The 22,821-nt window shown below is 41.2% G+C and overlaps 1 protein-coding gene across 5 annotated transcripts in view; it reads right to left on the bottom strand.

Moving 5' to 3' along the window:
- Window positions 1–22,821, bottom strand: part of LOC105514542 (rap guanine nucleotide exchange factor 4) — a 233,895-nt gene that overhangs the window by 26,405 nt on the left and 184,669 nt on the right. For all 5 annotated transcript variants that reach the window (XM_011945959.1, XM_011945960.1, XM_011945963.1 and 2 more), the window contains 6 exons: window positions 11,041–11,191; window positions 9,256–9,344; window positions 8,488–8,518; window positions 8,188–8,266; window positions 6,890–7,036; window positions 4,968–5,065 (listed from right to left, as the gene is read on the bottom strand). In XM_011945959.1, coding sequence (XP_011801349.1) covers window positions 4,968–5,065; window positions 6,890–7,036; window positions 8,188–8,266; window positions 8,488–8,518; window positions 9,256–9,344; window positions 11,041–11,191 — 595 coding nt within the window. The remainder of the gene's footprint in view (window positions 1–4,967; window positions 5,066–6,889; window positions 7,037–8,187; window positions 8,267–8,487; window positions 8,519–9,255; window positions 9,345–11,040; window positions 11,192–22,821) is intronic.

Here is a 22,821-nt window from a genome sequence, read left to right as displayed (position 1 = left end):
AAGCAGGTAATGGCATGGCAGTTCGGGACGTTCATCCACAGTGCTACTTCCTACTGCCGGGGACCATGGTAACACTGCTGCCTCTCCATCTCTTGGGACACACTGCCTGGGGTCATGAGGGGATGGAAAGCTCTGTGAACTGAGGTTACAAATGATGTCCGATTCCTGTACTCTTGGGCAGATGTTGAGCTGAGGATGTTATTCGCATGGTCATGGTGTTTGGGGCTAGACATTAGAAAACCAAACTCTGCTACTTTCTGGAAGACCCCTCACTAAAAGTTTCCATCTGACTTGCTTATCTCAGTTTTATTTTATGAGAAATGATCTAAAGCGTTCTTACTTAGGAAGATGAATGAGATGCATATATGGGAAGTGCATGTATAATGCAATAGATTTATATCTAAATAGGCAACATATACATTACAAAGTTCCAAAAGTCACAAAAGTGGCTAGCGCAGTGGCTCATGCCTGTAATCCCAGCACTTTGGGAGGCCAAGGCGGGTGGATCACCTGAGGTCAGTAGTTCAAGACCAGCCTGGCCAACATGGTGAAACCCTGTCTCTACTAAAAATACAAAAATTAGCTGGGCGTGGTGGCATGTACCTGTAGTGCCAGTTACTTGGGAGGCTGAGGCAGAAGAATTGCTTAAACCCAGGAGGTGAGGTTGCAGTGAGCCAAGATGGTGCTACTGCACTCCAGTCTGGACTACAGAGTAAGACTCCATCTCCAAAAAATAAAAAATAAATAAAATAAAATAAAAAATAAAAACGAAATGATGCTAACTATATTTAGATACTATCCATGTCAGAAGTCCTAATATTATACAAGATCCATCATCATTTTCATCATCACTGTATTCTACAAATGCCCACTGCATTCTGGGCACTAGAGAAATTGGTCCTTGCATTTGGAAGTCTACAGTCTAGGAGAGGACCAAGCAAGCTTACAGTTGAAGGGAATCAACTCTATCTGGCCCATACAGCACTCCACACAGACAGCATCTGCTGCTGGTCCTTATCTGCATGTATAAAGGGACAGAAGCAACAACACAGGTGACACCCAGGTATAGAGATAAACAGGAGGGGAACATGAATGGATTTTTTGGAAGTTATTGGGTATTTGGAATGCATGTGTGGTCTGAACAGGATCTTGAAGAAGCTGGGCTTTAAAAGATGAAGGAGACAAGCTCGGGCAGGTCAGAATAGCAAGGTTTTCCCTGAGCATCCAGGATGGTCCCTTGGGGTGGAAGGATGGCGACAAGGGCATAAAGGTGGGGAAGCTGTCATGAAACTTGCTTGGCAGGAACAGAGAACACAGGGGATCCCCATGGACAGCGTGAACAGTTAGTAGCACGTCTTTGTGTACCAGATTAGGACGTTGTGTTTTGTAATAATAATAGACCAGGTGAGTGTCAGCTTTAGAGAGCAAGTGACTGTGAATATAAACCCTACTCTAACTGCATAGACTTGGATTGATTCCCTAATCTCTTGAGTGTCTGTTTCCAGCTCTGGTAAACTGGGGTCATGATACCTATCCCTAGGCTTGTTAAGAGAACTGGATAGGAATGATTTCAGTGAATCATGTAAATACAGTGCCTGGCACAAAGGAGGTCCTCTCCCCCAAATCAGTTCACTTTCTAGAAGTGCTGCAGCAATGCAAATACACAGAAAAGTGTGATCAGTACAATACCTGGATGTAGGAGCTAAATACTGTTGCTCCCAATGTACTCTATGCAGGGGACAGGGGGCAGGGAAGAAAAGTGATTCCAAAGTTTTAAATCTTAGGGAACAAACCAAAGCTGATGGGCAAGAAGCATATGGGAGCAAATGAGGAGACTGATTTCAACCAGGGTAGGTCCCAGGTAAAAAAGGCTGGGGAAGCTTATACATTTTAGGAGTTAGGACTGCCTCTCAGAGGATCAAAATGGCCCTGCATGTTCTTCCTTCCCTCTTGCAGCTGCTGTGAACACAGCCCCTCTGCTGCTCTGTGGAGCTGCCCCTCCTACGTTATTCCTGCTGTTCGCTCTCTCCACAGGATTGGAGATTCCCAGTCCACCTCGCTCTTTCTTCTCCTTGAGGCTTTAATAACTTTACATAAGGTGGATAAGTTTACCTAACAACACAGGGAAGAGTCTAATATTAAGAAATACGCAAAGTTCTTTTAGTCGTGGATGCTGGTCTATCACTCCTGCATCCCTTTTGAGAGCAACAGAAAGCTCTGTTGAGCCTCAACTGTTCTTTCAGTGGGCAGGGTTCACCAAGTCTCCCTCCCAGCAAAGGGCAGGTTGACCCCTTCCATGAGCCAAGGAAGAGGCAATCTGAGCAGCAAAAGGCGCTTCTCTCTTAGAAGTGGGGAATTTAAATGCTCGCCCTGGACCCCAGGGAAGTGTCTCCTTGGGCCATTTTCTCGTACGCAGCTCTGTGGAAATGACCTACAGATAAGGCACAGCAGAGCTTATGTGGGGCCTGCATTGCCCAGACAGATCTGAAAGCTGCCTCCATACAGACACAGAACTCCCACGCATTTTCTCCCATGGGAGCCATGGAGATTCTCCCATCTCCCATTTTGAGCCATGATTTCTTTGCCAAGGCTGGAGAGGGGTAATTGGGAGAACAGCATTGTTATCCTCCCATTTTCCGGATGAGGAAACTAAGACATAAAAGGGACGTGCGGATTGTCAGTGACAAAGAGATGGCTAAGGTGAGCCACCCGGAGCATCTCCCTTTCCTCGTGCTCCCACACCCTCCGTGTCTAGCTCTGCTGTGGCACTTGTTACACTGCATCCTCACTGATCACATGCTGGGGTCCCTCACTACACTGTTTGTTCACTGAGGTCCACGGACCACCATGGATTTGTCTTCAAGACCATTTCAGAGCCAGAACCATATACAACACCTGCGATGATGTGGTAGGTACTAAGTAAAAGTCTGAGGAACCAGCGAATGGATAAAAGTAGAATCACATTATAGTACAATGGAGTTTTATAGGAATTTGCTCTGTACTGACATTTATACTTAAATAAAATGTGAAGAGAGTAAAGTTTCAGAATCTGAACCCTTAACCACGAGGCTGACTTGCCTGCACTCTACTAATTCTATTGTAGACCACGCAATGTAAGACTAAGATCGAACACTAAGACTTGTTCTATTCCAGGCTGCTTGTGTTAGTCTCATCTCTCTGGCTTGGGCGTAAGTGCGGTAAGGACAGAGGCTCTGGATTTAGTGTCTCACAGAAGCCAGCACAGCCCCAGGCACAGAGCAGACCCTGCAGAAGCATATGTGGGTGGATCAGAGAGTGTGGCCAACATTCTCTACCGCAGGGTCATCCTCTGCGAGACTCCTCCTCAATGGACTGTCCTCAAAGGGAATCTTTAGAAAGCCAGAGAAGGAGCTCCCTATCCACAGTTATGTGAGGCAGGCAAGGTTTGGCCACTCACAGCACAATGAATGGCAGAGCGCTGATAGGGAAGAAGTTCATGCCCTGGGTACTCAGTGTAGACAACATTCCTTCCAACAACAGAGGCCTTAAAACAGAGGACAAGCAAGGACTAAGAACTTGGAAGGCTGCGGGACTGTGTGCCAACAAACAGAGGTTTAGAAAGTTAGTATCAGACACCACAGGGAGCTGAAGACAGTCCACACTCCCTGTCTCTGAGCCACGTCATTTGGTACTGCGGCCAAGAACCTGCTGGCAAGAGTCCCCAGCACTCGTGCAGTAACATGTCACATAGCACCTTTGAAGGGGCTACAGCTGGTCTGGCTTTTTAGGGCTTTCCTTTCCAGGAGAGGGCAGCACGACTCATTTATGACATTTTTTTTCAATCCCTCAGTATTGAGAAATATTTATTTAGAAAGCTATGAGTGTAGATGACTGAAAAAATATACGGAAAATGCTGGGGACAGACTCAGATCTTATAAGGCTGGTGGTTGAGGAAAGGTGAGTGTGCTTATGGGCTGTGATAGATGAGGGATTAGCAGGAAAACTAATGTCACATTTGCTAAGTTCCTCTCCAAGTGAATTCAAAATATGGTAAAAATCCACCTATCCTCACTGGAGTGTACAAAATGGTACAAAAAATCAGGATTATGATGAGCCCGAAACAACCTCTAAGAAGTCCAAGGAAGAGAATCTCGATACCTATAAGAGCTGATCTGATTAATCTTGAAACCTACTCATGCATCCCTTATGTAAACTCTCTCCCTAAACTTGGATGTGGTTTACCTCTAGCTCTTGTCTTGTGCCTTCCTTAAAGGAGAAACCCCGTGTATCCAAAGACTGAAGAAACCAGTTTCTCTACCCTCTGAATTGGCCCTCCAGGCTTTCTAAGATATGTTACTAGCTACTCACCTCCATACCAAATTTTGGTAGAATAAATAGAAATGGACAATACCACCTGCTTAAAAGAGAGCAGGCTACTCCGTTATTAGTATGGGCCTATTAGTCCTTTCTTCACAGGAAGAGCTGTCTGTATGCTGGGTAGCAAGTGTTTCTGGAGACTTAGGGGAGGGTCTGGCCTCTGGCATTTTCTGCACAAGGTAGAGAAAGTGCTTTCGGGGAACAGCATTTCTCTTACACCAGATGGTGGCTTTGCCATAATGCAAAGGAGCCTGATAAATAGTGATATCTTGCTTTAGAAAAATTATTTCAATTCCTGGTATAAGTATTCAGATTCTTAACATTAGTATTTAAACTGGGGACATACCAATGAGGCGAATTACAACAAACAGTTCTGAAAGCTGAATTATGCCCTAATAGTGGTGCTACTTGGCTAATTTCCACAAAAGAAAATCAAAAGCCCTGAGCATCTCAGATGAACACCTGAGGCCTACCTAATAGACGGCAGAAAAAGAAAAAGCTAAGTACCATTCAAGATTTTTTAGCCACTGGGTTCAGTGTGACTGCAAAATTAGGCTCCAGACAAGTTTTTCTGATTGCAATGCTGCTCTGAGCAGGCCATCCACACCTACCAGTGAATCGAATTGCTCTCGCGGGCAAGCAAACAGGCGTCCATTAATGGTGAGCGTCGTAAATACTGAAACATCATTAGGTTTGAGCACCACCTTTTCTGTGAACATAAAAAGCATGAGATTGCCTATTAAATACATCTGAGATTTGCTGCACTGCCCTAATCACACCAACAAATTGCCAGCTTGGTGAATTACTGGGACACGCAGAGCGACTGCATAAAATAGAGTACTGAAGGGATCCACGGAATAAAAAAGACAGCATTCATGCACCCCTGCGCCACTCAGGATGCCATCAGAAATGGCCACAAAACAGGAATAGAGATGCCAGAGGGTGAATTCACCCAGTTTTGTGCTGCAACCATAATTACTGAGTATGTAAAACCTGCACTTGCTATTTATCTCACAAGTTATGTTTCTAGATGGTAATCACACCCAGGACTTTGGACATAGAAAGATCACTTTTTAAAAACTTCGGAGGTTTCTGAGACCTCACATGATTTTAGATGCAAAATTTACTATTGTTTTTTCACTTATTCCCTAATTTGGAGGGCAATAGCATTAACTAGATTAAGCCTCCTCCCACATTAAAAAAATTAGTTCTTCAGATGAGAACATGTCAAAAAATAAAAAAATGTTAAAAATTAGTTCATTTAATAAATATTTATTTTGTATTTACTGCATGCCAGAAACTGCTCCAGGCACTGCGGAGACAGAAGGGAATAATACAGAAAAAAAAATCCCACTCCAAAAAGCGTTACATCATAGTGGGACACGCCAACAATAAAGAAAAGAAATAGATTAGAAAGTGAGAAGACAAGGAGAAATAAGTCTCGCAGGAATGGGGGCTCGGAAGTGTGTGTAAGGGGAGGAAGTTAACAGTTTAGAAAGGGAATGAAGCAAACGAAGGAGGGAGCTTCAGTGAGACACTGACATTTGGGTAAAGACCTAAAGAAAGTGAGGGTGGGACCGGGGATATCTATGGGAAGGTGACAAGGGGTCAGTGAGGGCAGATGTCCTGGACCTTGTGCAACCGGAGCAGAAATGGAAGGGAGATCTTAAAATCCAACATGCATTTAAAAATCCTCCATCAATGGAATCATTCACCTTAAAACATGACAGAAATGGCTCACCTGTTCCTGAAGGATTCCCCCAAATGGCTGTCAAATCATGACTGGAGAAATGCACCTCATTGCTGCTTCTTCTAGTCTCTCACTACAATATGTGGTCATTCCTAAAACGCTTGCCAGCATGAACTGTAATTGTTTTAACTCACCGTCTACCTCCTCCCTGGCCTGGGAACAACTTGGGGACATGAGCTGTGTCTAACTCATTCTTTCCTTCAGAGCCACACTGCGGCCAGTACATATGCGATGAATGAATAAATGGCATTTCAGAAACGCACCATGTAATCAAGGACAGTGAAAGGAACTGTAATCCCATGGGGGAAAAATATTCCTCATTTCATTTGAGCCAGGCTCCTAGCCTCTCTACTGAGTAAGGAGAAAAACCATCATCAGCTTCAAAGAACTAGCTTCTGACCACTTCCAACTTTGGACTTGTAGAAACCCATGGCCTTGAGCTTGTCCAGCTAGATTTCCTCTTGGGGTCCGTATTTCTCAGGGCTCCAAGGCCTAAAACTTTTTTGAATAGAGTTTAAACTGAAAGAACTCCAGGCCAGCATCTACACGAGAGTTCTCAGTTCCAGTCACCTTTCTGGTTTAGAGTGGGTACCTACAAAATAGGGCACATTAGAAACCCAGCCCGTCTCTACCCATACTGTTTCTGTTATTAGTGGAAGCATACATCAGCACTAGTTCATCCTCCGGGTGAGCCTCACATGACCACGCTAACTCCTTACATAGTTTCTGCTTGGATGGAAAGTCCCGTTTTGCAGAGCCCAAAATGCGAATTAAGGCTGTTACCTCCTCCGGAACTCATCTTGACTATGATCAGGCCCTCCCCAGAGCCCAGCTTGTCGGCAACGGCACTGATGACTTCCTTCACCGAGGCGGCCACTGGCACCCGAATGGTTGTGTAGGTGTGGTCCATGCAATAGACCTTAAACAGAACTATGCAAAGGCAATACCAAGGTAGTAAATCAGTCTTAAGAGTTTTTAATAAAACTGTAGTTATGAAAAATGTTTAGGCATCCTCTCCAATTTGCATCATTTTGCCATTTTTATTACTGTATTTATTCACACTCATTTACCCCATGCCTGCCCCTTCTAAACTGCTTACCTTAGCATTGGTCTAAGAATAGGTGCACATATGGTTGCCAAGTCCAATTAAAAGAACAAGAGATATTGGTGAAACCCCACAAATAGGTCATGGGAAAAAATGGAGAGTATGTTCAGGCTGACGTTCAGGGTCTGAAGTACTACACTGTAGGCAATTTACAGATCACTGCTACCCTGTGTGGCGGTGGGGAGCCACCCTTCACACCTCTGCACAGAGGAGGGCTTCAGCCTAGGCCATCAGCACGTGCTGGCACTCCTGCTCACTTGCTTCAGTGGCTTGTGTGCTTTGGGGCCAGGCCACGTAAGCTCGGATGCTATTTAGCTCAGCAGACTTAGATCAGCAGATCTGGATATGGCACCCCGAGGCTCAGCTCTGAACACAAAAATCCTGGGAGCAATTTCCATTATTGTATTGTAATTCCTGGGTTTAGAGGCAGTCCTAAATGACAAGATTCATTTATAGCTTTAAATTAAATTTTTATCATTATTATTGTAACTATTTTTGGTTGTGTTTCTTTGGAGAATCTTAAACAACCAAACAAAAGCCAGCATCTTGATCTTCCTGATGTAAAGCCTCCCTGCTCAGGGCTGTGCTCAGGGCCAGAGCATTGTCCCTGGGCAGGATGCTGGTGATCCACTGTCTCCTAGGCACCCACTAGGCGCCAGCTACCTTCCCACCAGCTTTTCCCAGGGGTGGGCAATCCTGACAACCAGACCCTGAGATCATCTTCATTTCCTCCAAGGAAAGGCGTTAAGCAGGGAGAGGCCGAATCAGGGAAGGGTAGACAGGCACCTCGGCTCCAGGCACAAGAGTTTAAGGACATCAATAATCAGGCCACCAAAAGGCGCCTCCAAGCAAACCATCTGGAGGGCAACAGGGCACCTCCAGAAGAAGCTATTCTGTGGGTCCAAGGTGATGCTTACCATTATCCTGACTCTAAATAATCTATACAACTATGAGTTAGTTGAAAGAGGGTTCTCACCTTCATCAGAGCCGCGGATAGGCTGGCGCTTCTGGGCTCTCTCATCACCTGTATTGAACTGTTGCAAAAGAACCTTGTGCTGTAAAAACAATCACAGCAAGTGCCATAAGGGAGAGTGACCAATGCACACTAGCAACTCAGAGGAGACACATCTGAGAAGCAAGCAGAGTCAAGAAATTAAGACAATATATTTCGTGTCTACAAAAAAGAAATCACTTTTACGTATACTGCAATATAATATTTTTGGGGAATTGTAATTCTACAGGGCACAGACAGAGAGTTCAAGTTCATGCCATTTACCTTCTTTTGTGGTGCCTTTGCATCTTCTGAGCTACGAGAAGTAGAGAAAGCACATTATTTAATACCATTGCTACTATTAAATTGCCTTATTTGCATATAGCTAATCTTATGTTAGAAAATGAAATCACAATCACAGAATCCTTTCAGGAGGCAATATGAACTTCCTCATTTTAATAGTAATAGATCAAAGCAGAAGGGTAGACAGCAAAGATATCAGCTCTTGTCAGAGGCAGATTCCTGGCAGAACCGATGTTCAAAGCCAGGATTTCTAGCTTTCAAAGTCTTATCTAGCAGCACACTCACTCTCTGATACTGCATTTAATCTATAGCTCAAGTAATAGCATGTGAAGACCTTGTGGCTCATTGAGAGGACACAAATATTCACTATCAACCGCTTTGGCAGCAGACAGTGAATTTTCCATATAAGTAATTGCCCTCAAACTTTCTTTAAATGCCGCTGGCCATGTTATTGCCAGATTCACCGCCTTGAACCTAAGGGACCCACATTTATTGAGTTGGACTCCACACAGGAGGATCTTTTCTCTCCCCGGCTTTCTTTTGGCAGCCTTCTAGCACAGAATGAACAGAATCTCAGTCCTTCTGTTCCTCTGGCCTTACTGCACCGCCTATGCCCTTGGTCCAGTCCGCTTAAATCAAATCAAGCAGGGCATGGCTATGGAAAGACCAGCTTTAACCTTTCCTGTGGGCAAAGGACGTTTTGGGACTTACTTGATGAAAGCATACCCCCAAAGCCAAGCCCCTCCTTACATTTGCTTCACAATCTTCTCCAACTCCGGCAGTTGCTCCTTGAGGGCAGCAATCATCCGGGCATCATCTGATACAGATACATAAAACTCCTGTAATTGGCAAAAGTCACAGGCTTTTAACAAGAACTGCAAAAGGCACATGATTCTGTCAAGAGCAATAAAGGTGTATCCCTATGTCATCTGCTTCACCAGCATCTCCAGACCATGGCTTCATGGACTGGAGGAAGAACAAAGAAGAAAATGTTACACTATGTCTAAGTTCAAAATTGGCCATGAGAAAAAGTCTTGGAAATAGATAGTGGCAATCAATAACTACACGGACATCAGAAATGAAATGAACGCCACTGAACTATACCCTTAAAAATGGTTACAATGGGAAAATTTATATTAGATATCTATTTTACAACAATAAAAATTCAATTCAAAATAAATTGCAGGTGAATTGTTTACATGATATTTATATGAAAGCCAGTGTTTTGAAATGGGTCATTTTGGAGTCTACAAAATAGCACTTTTTTTACTTCTTTTTTTTTCAGGGGAACTTCAGTGTTCATTTTCACATTATTTTGGCATATATTGTTCATTTACTAGGTGCCACCCATTTGGGGTCATAGTTGGTGGTAAGATGCAGCATGGTCTTCAGCACTGTAGCGAATTTATGCTGAGTTTGTGCCACCAACTCAGGACTCTCTGCTGTCCTTCTGGGAACTGTCCTGACCCTGCAGCTGCAGGTGTGTCTGCTCTGCTCTGCAGCAGCAGGTGAGAACCATGGCAGTGCCAGCTTCACCATCACTTTAGTTCATCTGCAAAATGGTCCTGTACTCAATGAGTAGAGGCCATGAGTCAATGTATGACCCCAAGCTACCGCCATCCCTCACATTTTCAAAATACTTCATTCCTCAGCTTGGAGGGATGCTCACGGTCCATTTTCCCTCCCTGCCTCGCCCCTCTGGCTGTGAAATGATATGAATAGAAAGGAGAGAGGGTGTATGTTTCTTTTGGATAATTTATAATTTTAGAACACACAGACTGAAAAAGTTTGAAATGGAAGTAACATTGCCTTTTGCCTGCACAGAAGTAAGGTCTTCATCCAAAGTTTGGGGGGGAGAGTGACTAACTGGGCTTAAATGTCAGGATCGGTGCTGTAATTTGGGGCTAGAGTTACGGGAAGGAATGGGGAAGTGCAGCTTACAGCAGTGTTCATGAACTGCTTTCACAGCCTACCATTTCTGGTTCTGGCAATTCCTAAATAAACGATCTGCTCCACTCCACTCAAAAATATCTACCATTTGATCTAGTAATCCCACTTCTAGGGAGGTAATCAAGGACAGACTCACTTGCACAAGACTTTTTACCGTACTACTATTCTAGGAAGGTGAAAACTGGAAGTGATGTGAACACCCAACAATAAGGGAACACATAAATATATTTGTGACATGGCTACTCAATGGTCATTAGAAATTTTTTTGATTACTTCAGGAGATGTAAAGAAATTTGTATTATCAGGACCGTACTGACAGAAAAATCCTCATATCAAATTAAATGGAAAAGGCAGCCTGCAGAATGATGGGTGCTACGAGATAAAACATACGAAGAAAAAGAGACTAGATGAAAATACATGAAAATGCTACCCATTATGGAGTCAGACTGTAGTTCCTTTCTGATGAATGAATGTGTTCACAAAGTCTTGCATTTGCAATGACAGTCTCTCCAGGGAAGCTGCTGAGCCCACAGGTAGGTCCCTGTATTGTAGGACCATCCCTTGGAAGGGATGACCCCTGCCTACCTCCAGAAAGGCCATAGACACGTCATCCTCTTGTAGGAGGTCTCCATACATGGCAGCCCACTGTAGAACCAGGCGGATGACTCGCCTCTTATTGTTGAGGGCATAATCCATTTTCTCCTGTTCTGTACCCTGTGAAGGCTGTGCGTGGTAAGTGCCGAGGAGTCAAGGAAGAAATTGAGCCATTTTACACTCATTTCACATGCTACTTTCAAAGGTAAAGAGTGACAGATCGCAGTTTCAGAAAGCCAGGCTTTTAGACAGATAGAATTCCTCCCCTAGGCCCTCATGAAAAACCCCACAGAAAGTGTCTATGCCAAATGCATGCAATTCCTTGTTAATTCCTGCTGACTCTGGCCTGATAGTTGCCCAAGGGATTAGACTTTCACAGACTCCTCCTGGATTTGGTGTGGACAAGGATTCTTGTGTCTAGCTCTAGCTGTCATTCTCTGCCAGGATCTGCCTTGCCCTTTGCCGCTCTGGATGGTAATGTTTCCTGCCGTTGCTTCTCTCTGGGTGCGTTTCCACCTGTTGTTGGTTTCCAAAATTCTGCCCGAATCTCTGTAATCCCCTTTGTTATATGCATTTCAGTGAAACCCTTCCAAGTGGGCATCTAGTCCTGCTGGGACCATGACTGATACAAAGAGTGCATGGGTGGGCAAGCGAGGCTGGAGGTAGATAAACCCACCCAGAGGTAGGAAGAGGAAAGGCTCCTGTCGTACCAATTCTCTGGTGAGGGCCTCAGACACACTTTTTACACCGTACCTTCTTCTCTTGTGTAGAACCACGACTTACCTTATTGGCTCTTTGCACATTTACAGCTACCATCTTAATTGCAAGCACCTTGAGGCTTGGGTTGATGGTCATTTGTCCTGTAGTCTACACCATTCCTAGCATACTGACTTTCACCCAGAAACTTTATTTATTCATTAATGCAACAAGTACTGATTGAGGGTCTCCTATGTGCCAAGAGTAAAGGTCCCTGGTCCATTCTTGTATGTACTACACAAGGACAACATCAGAGGTAATCAAGAAATATTTTAGGTTAGACACACCATTCCTTTTTCAGTGATTTATAGTTCATATTATAGATAATTAGTTCATAAAATAACTTACTCTTCACAATTTACAATATAACTTGCACACAAAGTACTTCAGTTCAACTCTTATAGCCTTGTGAGGAAAGTGTCACTCCGTTTCTACAAGTGAACAAACTGAAACTAAAGAAGCATAAATGGCCAGGATTACATAGTGAGAGTGCAGAGGTTTCGAATGTAAGACTCCTGATGTCTAGTGTTCTTCCCATTACCCAACACCCCCATTCCTCACAGCGAGCTACAAGACTGGCCCTGTCTTAGCTTCCTGCCCTGCCTTGAAAGACGTTGTAGAAACCCGGCTTATGGCAGTGCTGTGCTTGAGAGCTAAACCAGTAAAGGGCCTTTTCTAAAAGGACTATAAATAATCATGATCAAGGTAAATGACAGAACCTTAAAGCAAAGGTTTACTGCATGTAAATGGGTTGCAAAATGGCTTTCATAAATTGAGCACAAGATTCATAAAAAAGAAAATTGCTCAACCTGTATTGCTACAATTCTCTCTCAGCTTACAATAAAGAAAGGAAGAAAGATCACTTTATGTGAAAATTATTTCGTTTCTGATTAACTCTTCGGTCTCTTGCTTGCATGCATTTATAACTGAGTTTTTCTTTCCAAAGAGTTGCAATGCTGGACATTATATTTTATGACCGTTTTTTAATGGCATGTAGGAGCATAGTCAGACACATGGTAGGTATCAAATAAGAAAGTCTTGACTGATTGAAAAATATGTACTGGTTCACCCAAGAGTGGGAGGATATGGGTTCAAGTCCTCTAGCTGCCAGCACTTACCTATGCGATCTTGTGTAAGTCACTTAGCCTCTGCATACTTCCATTTACTCACCCATGAAATGAGGAGGTGAGAAGAAATCATTTCCAAATTCCCTTTCAGCTACCACATTTAATAACGCTAAGGCAAGGTGGAACAAAGCAGATCAGGTAGGTACCACAAACTAACATAATGGAAACACCATGCTGCCTTGCCATTGTGGTGTCTTTGGTTTAGTTTTATGGTAACTTGTGTTTGTGTAGAAACTTGGATGACGTCAGGCTTTGGCAGGTGCTATCTTTTTCACTTCCATGGCGTAGGAGCCAAACGGAGACAGTGAGAATGGCCGAGGTGCGGCGTAGGGGTGTGGACTGAGGAAGGCCAACCCCTATAAATGTAAGAGCCGGTGGAGATTCTGAATTCTAAGTACAGTATGTGTCAAAGCTCCCAGTAGGCTGGGCTCGCTCCCTAGACTGCTGTCCCAAATATCCTGATGCCACTATGGACCATGTATGTTCCTCACCGGGCACCTGAGGCTAAGCTTCCTCCCTTTAGCCCCTCTTCTAGGTCTAAGTGATAGTGCCTGTGAAAGACGACCTTTCTGGTGGCCTTGTGCTGTGAAAAATGAGCAAATTTAATTCTCTCTCAGATCATGCCAATTTAAAAGAATGTCACACTGTGCCCTAAGTTACTCTATAAACTACGATCTTATTTCACTACACATGCAACATGAGTACATTTTAAATCACTCAAAGATGGAAACAGCATAGAGAGGAAAGGGAAGCTTTGACTGAGCTGGTAGTAATAGAGTGGTGAACACTTAGCCTAAATTTAGAAATATAACCCCAACATAGGACAATTAAGGCGTTAATGTGGTTTTTAAGAGGTAAATGTATTTTCAAATGAATGAATATGCTTTTCCGAGAAAATACATCAAAGTGCTTAACAAGTACTTAGGCAAAGAAACTATTCAAATTGATCCAGTTGATTCACCAATTATTAATTAACAGACTACTTTGAGTAAAGCACCATGCTAGGTTCTGGTGATACAATGGGCACAGTCCTATTCATCTGAACTATTACATTGGACAACATGTTGAAAAGGAGGTATTCACATGTGTAAGAGAGAAAGGAGGTGTGGGGGGAGAGAGAGAGAGAGAGAGAGAGAGAGAGATGAGAGAGAGAGAGAGGAAGGAGTCTTTCCTACTTGTTATGATAATGTGTATAGAACTTTATAATTCATAAAATAAGCTCAATATTCTTATGCTATCAAATGATGCTTTCTACAAACCTGAGGAAGAAATATTTACCAGTGAGGAAACGGAGACTCAGAGAGAAGAGAACTGGCCAAGGTTGTTGAGTGAATAAATGGCAGGGCTTGCAAATTCAGATGGGGCTCTTTCCACTATTCCCACCCCCACCATCCTAACCAGCGGCTATAGCAACTAGACCTTAGTGCTTGGGTTCATGAAATTATCAAGAATAAATGCACCCAGAAAGAAAAAATCTTAATGGGAAAGAAATTCCTTTTGTGTGAGTGTGCGCGCACTGAAGTTTCAAGGTTCCCGCAGCTGATTCTGCACGTTTAGTAACCAGGGCTGAGCACCCTTTGTCTTTGATGAAGAACCCCACAGTCTCTAGGGAGACAGAATTGACCAAATCCGGAGGGACTGAGAAAGGCTTTCTCCCTTTTCTCATGAAAGTTCAGTATTTTTACCTCTGGGAAAATAAAAGGAAGCACTGACTTATTTCACAAAGTCTCATTTGTCCCCTTATGGATGTTTATTTACTAAAGTGAGGGTGGGGGTGATACTACTTTTATAGCTGAATCCAGGCATTGCTCAAGGATTCTGCTCCTCCAGAGGCGACACATAGGGTTCCCTTTCTGAAATGTCTGTTAAATCAGGTTCTTAAGAAACACAAAGAGAACTTTGTATATAATTGATTTTACCTGAAATGGTTACAGATCAGACGCTGAGGTTTCTATTCATTCCCATAACAATCTCCCCAGGCTTTTAGAAAGTTTGTAATTTTTAGATTTTATTTAACTCCTACAAAAAAGGTAGGAAGGGGGAAAAACTATATTCCCTTCAGGTAGCAGCCAAAGAATAAAGAATATCCTACTAGTTCCCTTGTCTCAATATGATGTCAAAAGTACAATCTAAAAAGAGTAACATTTCAAATATAGCATGTTCATAATTCAGACACATCAGGAAGGTTGAAGAAGCCTTCTCTGGCTAAAACTGGAATAATGCATGATCAAGAAGTGCTTTTATTGAATAAGGCCATGACTCATGATATCATGACAGTTGGGTCCAGGAAAGAAGAAATATGGCTGCCTGAACTCATGGGGAAAGAGATGCAGAAAGACAACATGGTTCCTATATCTCATAAAGTTCTAGTTTTTGTAAAGTCCGTAAGGCAATATAAAATTACTTACTGAATTAGTATTTTAAACACCATTACGAAAAGGCCATGTAGTTTGAGTGGCCAAACTTATCACTGACACATTTGAGTTGATTTCAGATAAGTCATGGAATCACAGCATCTCTGTTTCAAGAGCCCTTTGATTACATTTCCTTCAACTCTATCACCTTAGAGGTAAGCAAACCGAGGCAGAATGAGTTTAGGTGATTTTTCCAAATTTATCAAAGGAATTCTTGGAACTGGAACTCAGTTTTCTTATTTTCTTCCCCAGTACTCTTTTCACCTGTCTATGTTGTTGTGTTTTGTCTGATATTAACATTACTTTCTTTACACAAACATAGATTATATAGCAGAGTCACATGACTTCAAAGTTTGTTGGGAAATAGGAAAATCCACCTGAGATGTAGAAATTGATACCCCAAATCTTCATAACAAAGCACATGCCGAAAATCAAGAGTTAACTATTGCAGCCTTCATAATCTGATAGAGAGGCACAGAAATTGTTAATACCCGAATGAGATCCCCTCTGCTATAGTTTAATACCTGTCAATTAGGAAAGCAGTGGCTCACTGCGACTGAGCAGACATTGTTAAATCTGGTCATTCAAATTCCAACTTCAAGATTCACTTACACAGTTGAGTATGTCTTTTCCCAAAGACTTGGGCCCAGAAGTGTTTTTGGATTTCAGATTTTTTTTTGGATTTTGGAATGTTTGCATTAAACCTACTGGTATGAGAGCTCAAAAAATTTCAAATTTTGGAGCATTTTGGATTTTGAATTTTCAGATAAGGAATACTTAACCTGTAATAAAGTATTTCTCACCATCTGGAAGCATTAAATCAAAATCCTTAACAGAAGGAACGAAGTCGTAAACTCACTGTTAATTTCTGCATTTTCTAGCTAAGGACTGGGCACACAAAAACCTTCAATGTTTTTTGATCAACTGATTACAAACAATTTAATTGCACAGTTTGGAATGCTATAACTAATGCACTTTTCTAAAAACAACAAAAAAAAACCTTTAAAAATATCACAGCTATTTAAGAGCCTTTATCTAAGTTACCTGGAATCCCATTTTGTCAAGATGTCAAATACAGATCAGAGGTACATTCTAAATAAGTTCATAAAGAATTTAATTGCAAAACATCTGGTACATCTTTTAAATAGAATCTTTCAGCTATTGGGTATTTAATCTACAGGATGACAAACTTTCAGAGTGACTAAATCTTCACTGAACTGAACCGCCTCCTTCAGCATTGTGTACATGTGACTGAGAGCAAACTGAATCTGTTTGCAGTGAGGTTTTAGGGCTGAGAATCAGAAGAGGTGAAGGCCACAGTGTAGGCTACAGTTTTTCTACCCTGCCAACAGCAGGCTTAATATTCCATTGAGTCATTTTCCTCATGCCGGCTCTGCCGTTCAAACACTGTAATTATTTCATATATTTTTACCTAGTTATTATCTTACTCACCACAGGCACCTGTAATTTTTCTGTACTTTTTTTTTAACTGCTCATTTACTTATTCTTAATTCAGCTAATAATGGTTCCATGTATTAAAATTATCATGGGGAAAGTAAGTGAAAACCTCCCAGGATGTAGAGGCAGCAGATTCATTACAGCCTACAACAGGGAATAAAATATTATGTATACTTTTTGCAGTAAGTACATGCTAATTATGCAGCTATTTATAAAACACTTAACAACATTCAAACTGATGCTCTTCAATGTTGTTGTTTTTTAAAACCCTGCTTTGCATACAAGATCTCTGCTTGCAGCTGAAAACAAACTTTGGGGGTCATCTGCCCACTGACAAGACAAAGCTTTTGTATCTTCTTTATAATATATCATATTTCTCTCCTGATGGCATAATAATAGCAACATTTATATGGTGTTTTAAGGTTTATAATGTATGTTCACACACATAACCTCATTTGATTTTCACAACAACTGGGTGAAGTGGGTAGGGCAAGTATAATGTATCAGTCCATCCTCACGCTGCTATAAAGAACTGCTCAAGACACTGGATAATTTATAAAGGAAAGAGTTCTGCAGGGCTGGGGAGGCCTCAGGAAACTTACAATCATGGTGGAAGGGGAAGCATCATGTCCTTCACATGGTGCCAAGAAGGAGAAGTGCCAAGTGAAGGTGGGAAATGCCCCTTCCATCAGATCTCATGAGAAGTCACTCACTATCATGAGAACAGCATGGGGGGAACCACCCCCCCGATCTAATCACCTCCCACAGGGTTCTGCCCCCAACACATGGGGATTAAAATTCAGATTACAATTCGAGATGAGGTTTGGGTGGGGACATAGAGCTGGACCATATCATATAATTACTGCTATTTTACAGAAGGGACTTGGAGAGGTTAAGCATAATTGCTGAATAATATAACTTATAGGACACAGGTCTTAAACACAGGGCTTTTTACTTCAGAGCTTTTGCTTTTTTTACTATAATCTGGGCTTCTTGTCTTTGTGGAGCAGCCCGACATCCTGACCACTGGGTCTATTTCTTCCTTTATATGGCATGTTCATAAAATGCAAGTTCTGAAATTACACCGCTTAGGTCCCATCCTGGCTTCCCCACCTATATAAAAACTGTACGACCTTTGGTAAGTTAAGTGACAATTTAGAGTCTTGGTTTCCTCATCAGTAAACTTCAGAAGATTGCTGTTAAGGATGAAATGAGATAATACAGGTAAAACATGTATCTGAAACATATTAAGTATTCAGTACATCTTAGCCACCAGTGTTATTACTGATTCTCCTCTGGAAGTCATTTAAAATATTTTCAATGGACAGTTGTGGAATTTTTCATAAGACCTGGCATTTCTGGGTTTAAGTCTGTGATGTTACTCCTGTCTGCACAAGCTGCTCCTTTGTTTGTGTGTACCTATTAACTTTGAGCTCACAGGAGCGCCTTCTGTACCATCAATTTCTTTAATTATCTTCCATTTTCTTGCTCAGAATATTTTTCCCACTCATTTTCAGAATTCTCCGTGTTTTTACAAGTCTCTAATTCTTGGCTATTCTCCTTTTAAGTCTCAAGCCAAGGGCTTGTACTCATAGCACAGCAGTTAGGACGTGCCCTAATGCAATACACTGCTTGGGTTCATATCTTGTTTTAACATTTACTAGCTATGTAGCTTGGGGCAAATTATTTAGCTGCTTGAACTCACTTTCCCTGTTGTAAAAAACAAGATTAAAAGAGTACATAGTGTTGATAGGAGGCTGAGAACATGTATACGAAATATTTTTTAGCATATCTGATAAGACAGTCATTTTTTTCCCCAAGGAGCATATCATGTTCATAACATCATCAAACAAAATCTTCTTTATTGGAAACAAACTCTCAAATTGCGTATCTGCAGAAGCAACTTGCTCTGATGGTGACATATGGATCAAACACTTTTCAGAATCAAATGCAGACTATGATGACAAAATCTGGTTACAACAAAATTTAAGCTGGAAGTTTTTCTAGGAAATCTAAAAAATGTTCCTAAAAACTTGGCTTCATTGAAAGAATATGAACCTGCTGCTATTATGTGAATCTTTCATCAAAAAGAAAAGCAGATTTTGATAAACGTTCCACTTATAAAACCCAAGTCAACTGATAAAGAGAACATCTCCAGATCAATTTCACAAAGACTTTTATGACAGGGACCCTAATTTTTCAGTGAGGGAAGCTGTTGTGTTTGCTTCTGTATGGGGATGAAACACAGAAAAGGTGGATTTAGTTAAAACTTAGTGGCAAATCTATGTTCTATTTTTTTTCTTTTTTTTTTTTTTTTTTTTTGAGACGGAGTCTCGCTCTGTCACCCAGGCTGGAGTGCAGTGGCCGGATCTCAGCTCACTGCAAGCTCCGCCTCCCGGGTTCACGCCATTCTCCTGCCTCAGCCTCCCGAGTAGCTGGGACTACAGGCGCCTGCCACCTCGCCCGGCTAGTTTTTTGTATTTTTTAGTAGAGACGGGGTTTCACCGTGTTAGCCAGGATAGTCTCGATCTCCAGACCTCGTGATCCGCCCGTCTCAGCATCCCAAAGTGCTGGGATTATAGGCTTGAGCCACTGTGCCCGGTCTTTTTTCTTCTTAATTCAAGAAACTAAACTCATTATTTCCATGCCAAAAGCACAAAATTTGTGATGAATACTAAGCTAAAGAAAACTCACACTAACAAAAAAATCTGTCCAAAATTATTGCTGTTTTAAAATTTCTATAAGTTTAAATATCAGCCATTCATCCTTAAGATTCTTTTAGCTGCAGTAAGAATCTGTCCTAAACAACAAACACCTATATTCATTGACATAAAAAGATAATCCATTGGCAGAGTAAGCTTCAGGACGAGTCAAATGCTAATGATGTTATCACAGACTCCCGTTTTTCCTGACTGTCTCCTCATTCCAGCTTTATCTTGGGGTTCATTCCCATCATGGTTATAAGATAGCTGCTACTGGCAATTGGGGTTACAGGCTTCCTGTTTTTTTCTCCTAAGTGTTAAAAAGGTTTTCACCAAAAGCCCAGGAAGCCTCTCTTTGAATTCCATTGGCCCAGTCTAGCTTGGGTCTGGCACTGGAGAACCAGTCTTTGGCAAGGGAGGCTAATTACTACGAGTGGCTAGAATGACCAAGTAATAAGGTCTGTATGTTGGCAAATCAACCACAATGTCCACTGCAAACCACTATTACATCAGTGCTACACGGACTTCCTCCAAATGTCTACCAGTATATGCAGGATCTCAGGTAGTTATTAGACCTTCCTGTACCTTGATTTCTCCTATATGTGAAATGAAATAAATACCAGGCATGGTGGCTCACGCCTATAATCCCAGCACGTTGGGAGGCCAAGGCAGGCAGATCACGAGGTCAAGAGATCGAGGCCATCCTGGCCAATATGGTGAAACTCTATTTCTACTAAAAATAAAAAAATTAGTTGGGTGTGGTGGCGCGTGCCTGTAGTTCCAGCTACTTGGGAGGCTGAGGCAGGAGAATCGCTTGAACCCAGGAGGCAGAGGTTGCAGTGAGCCGAGATCGTGACACTACACTCCAGCCTGGTGACAGAGCAAGACTCTGTCTCAAAAAAAAACAAAACAAAACAAAAAAACACAAAACAACAACAACAACAAAAATAATATACCAGACTTTTTGCTTTACATTTGGAGAACTGGTGTTGGAAAGATAAAGTAAATAATGTGAAAATACTCTCAATCAAAGAGAGTTATTAAAATTCAAAATAGTATTGACTTCATGTGATCACTTACTAAACTGAAGGCCAGCCTGGAGTTGCACAAACAAGAATATGGCAGAGTTTAATCATAAAGCATAAAATTGAGACAACAGGAGAGCAATCTGGGAATACATGTCAGAAGCATTAACATACTACATATTCTTTGCCTATTTTTAGGAATTTAAAGTGAGTACATTTTCATATACTTGGGCAAAGATTTAGCTGGAAGGATGCCAATTCACTCCATTGTGTTTGCTATAGCAAAAAAAATGTGGAAATAATCTAAATATCCAATAGGTAGAGGCTGAGAAAATAATGATGACATATCTATTGATACTATAGTCATTAAAAATGATAATGTGTCCTTCTCACATCTTTGCCCCCTTGTTGCCCAGTACTTTATGTGACACATTTCCAGTGGTCAATAAATGTTTATGGAATTATCTAGAAGAAAAAAAGATGATATAGTTTTATCTCTATATATATTAGTTTGGAAAGATATTCACAATATACCACTAAGTGAAAAATAGCATATTACCAAAAAGCACATGTAACATTATTTAATTTATATAAAATCTTTTGTACATAAAAATGTATACATAAATTCCAAAATTTTAAAAACAAATTTATTAATGGTGGTGAGATACCAGGTGAACTTTGCTCTCTTCTCCTTTTGTGGTAATTAAAATTTTTTGGAATGAGAATGTTTTATTTTTAAGGATGACAACTATCTATATTTAGAAAAATGGCGTAGAAAAATAATGGCATAGAAAGATATTCACAAAATATTGCTGCTTAATTAAAAGGTATACAAAATTATTTACAGTATGATCCCATTCTTACATTTAAAAACATATATCTACATGTATAGAAAAAAGACTAGAAGGACATACACAAAATGGTTAGCAGTACTACACCTGAGAGGTTATAGGGTTATATACAGGTGGTTTTAATTTTCTTTTGAAGACTAAAGAAAAATTGAACTCAATTTTAAATGCAGATTTAAAAAAAGATTAAAGAACTTGGAGATGAAAAGTATAGAAATTGAACAAATATGATTTTCAAACTCATTATAAAGCACTTGTATTCATCGGGTCAAATCATGTCCAAACTGTGTCCAATGAATAGAGAGTCTCTCTCATTAGCACATAAAAGGCCCGATATATTAATGTTCAGCAGAGTTCTACTATCCTTCTCTATGGTAAAAGCAAAATTGGAAGAGACACACAATGTGGATTAAGAACAGAAATATGTGTCAGTAGCTCAGGGCTCAAATCTTTTCTGTGCTAGTAATTACCTTTCTCTGAGCAATTCATAATTTTTCATTATTCTAGTTTATTGATTTAGAAAAATAGCAGTAAAAATACTGACTTCTTCATAGGGCTGCTATGAAAAGTTCCAGATGTTAAGCATTTCAAAAATACTCCACTAAAGCAACTGACTAATGAAACATGGTTAAGTATTTTACTATCCCTAATGTCCCACGTTAAAAACATAGGGGTTAAACCACTTGTTCAAGTTTGCATTATACATCCCTGTTGCTTGCAGGTGTGCTGTTAAGCAGTTTATGATGCAATATATTGTCTTGAAATGTTCTTAAACTCTAATTAAAGGTTACAGAATCATTAAAATTTAAACAAGCTTTGAAATAAATAAGTTGTGAAGACAGAGAGAAAAAAAAGGCAAACTCCAGGTTTGGAATCATCTGGAGGACTCAGCTACTTGCCCTGGGCAAACCACTCCTTTTTTTGTTTTTTATGGGGGCTGGGGGTAACTTCAGGACCCTCATTTGTAACGCAAAGCTAATACTAACCCAGTAAAATCCTGTCAAGATAAAGTGGTATAATATTGGTCAATGCTCTTAGCATGCACCTGACACAAACAGAGCTGATTCAAAATAGAACAGTGAAGAGAATCTAAGTTCCCACAGGGCCAGATATGAGGGAGGTGGTCTAAGGGACCTAGATAATATAGATTACACCCAGTCATCCTGGATTCCCCCATCTACAGAAGAAAGAAGTCAGATTTGATGTCACAACTCTTCCCCGCCTGTTTGCTTTCTTGCCTTCCCCTCTCCCTCCCTGCCGGTATCATTTTTCCCCACTCCTCCCTACCTGGGCAGGAACAGACCTTCTCTCCAGAGCACTATTTTAAAACGAGAAGTTAGTGATTTGAATGCTCTCAATCAACTCTTGAAGGGGAACAAGCTAATAAATGAAGAAGTTAGAATCTGAAAAAAAAGACAAGCACAGTGTTTGGGGCTCGGAGT

The sequence above is a fragment of the Colobus angolensis genome, unplaced genomic scaffold (assembly GCF_000951035.1).
Source record: "Colobus angolensis palliatus isolate OR3802 unplaced genomic scaffold, Cang.pa_1.0 Scaffold247, whole genome shotgun sequence".
Classification (NCBI taxonomy): Eukaryota; Metazoa; Chordata; class Mammalia; order Primates; family Cercopithecidae; genus Colobus; species Colobus angolensis.
Note: the sequence above shows the minus strand (reverse complement) of the source record. Positions and strands in the feature narration are given on the sequence as shown.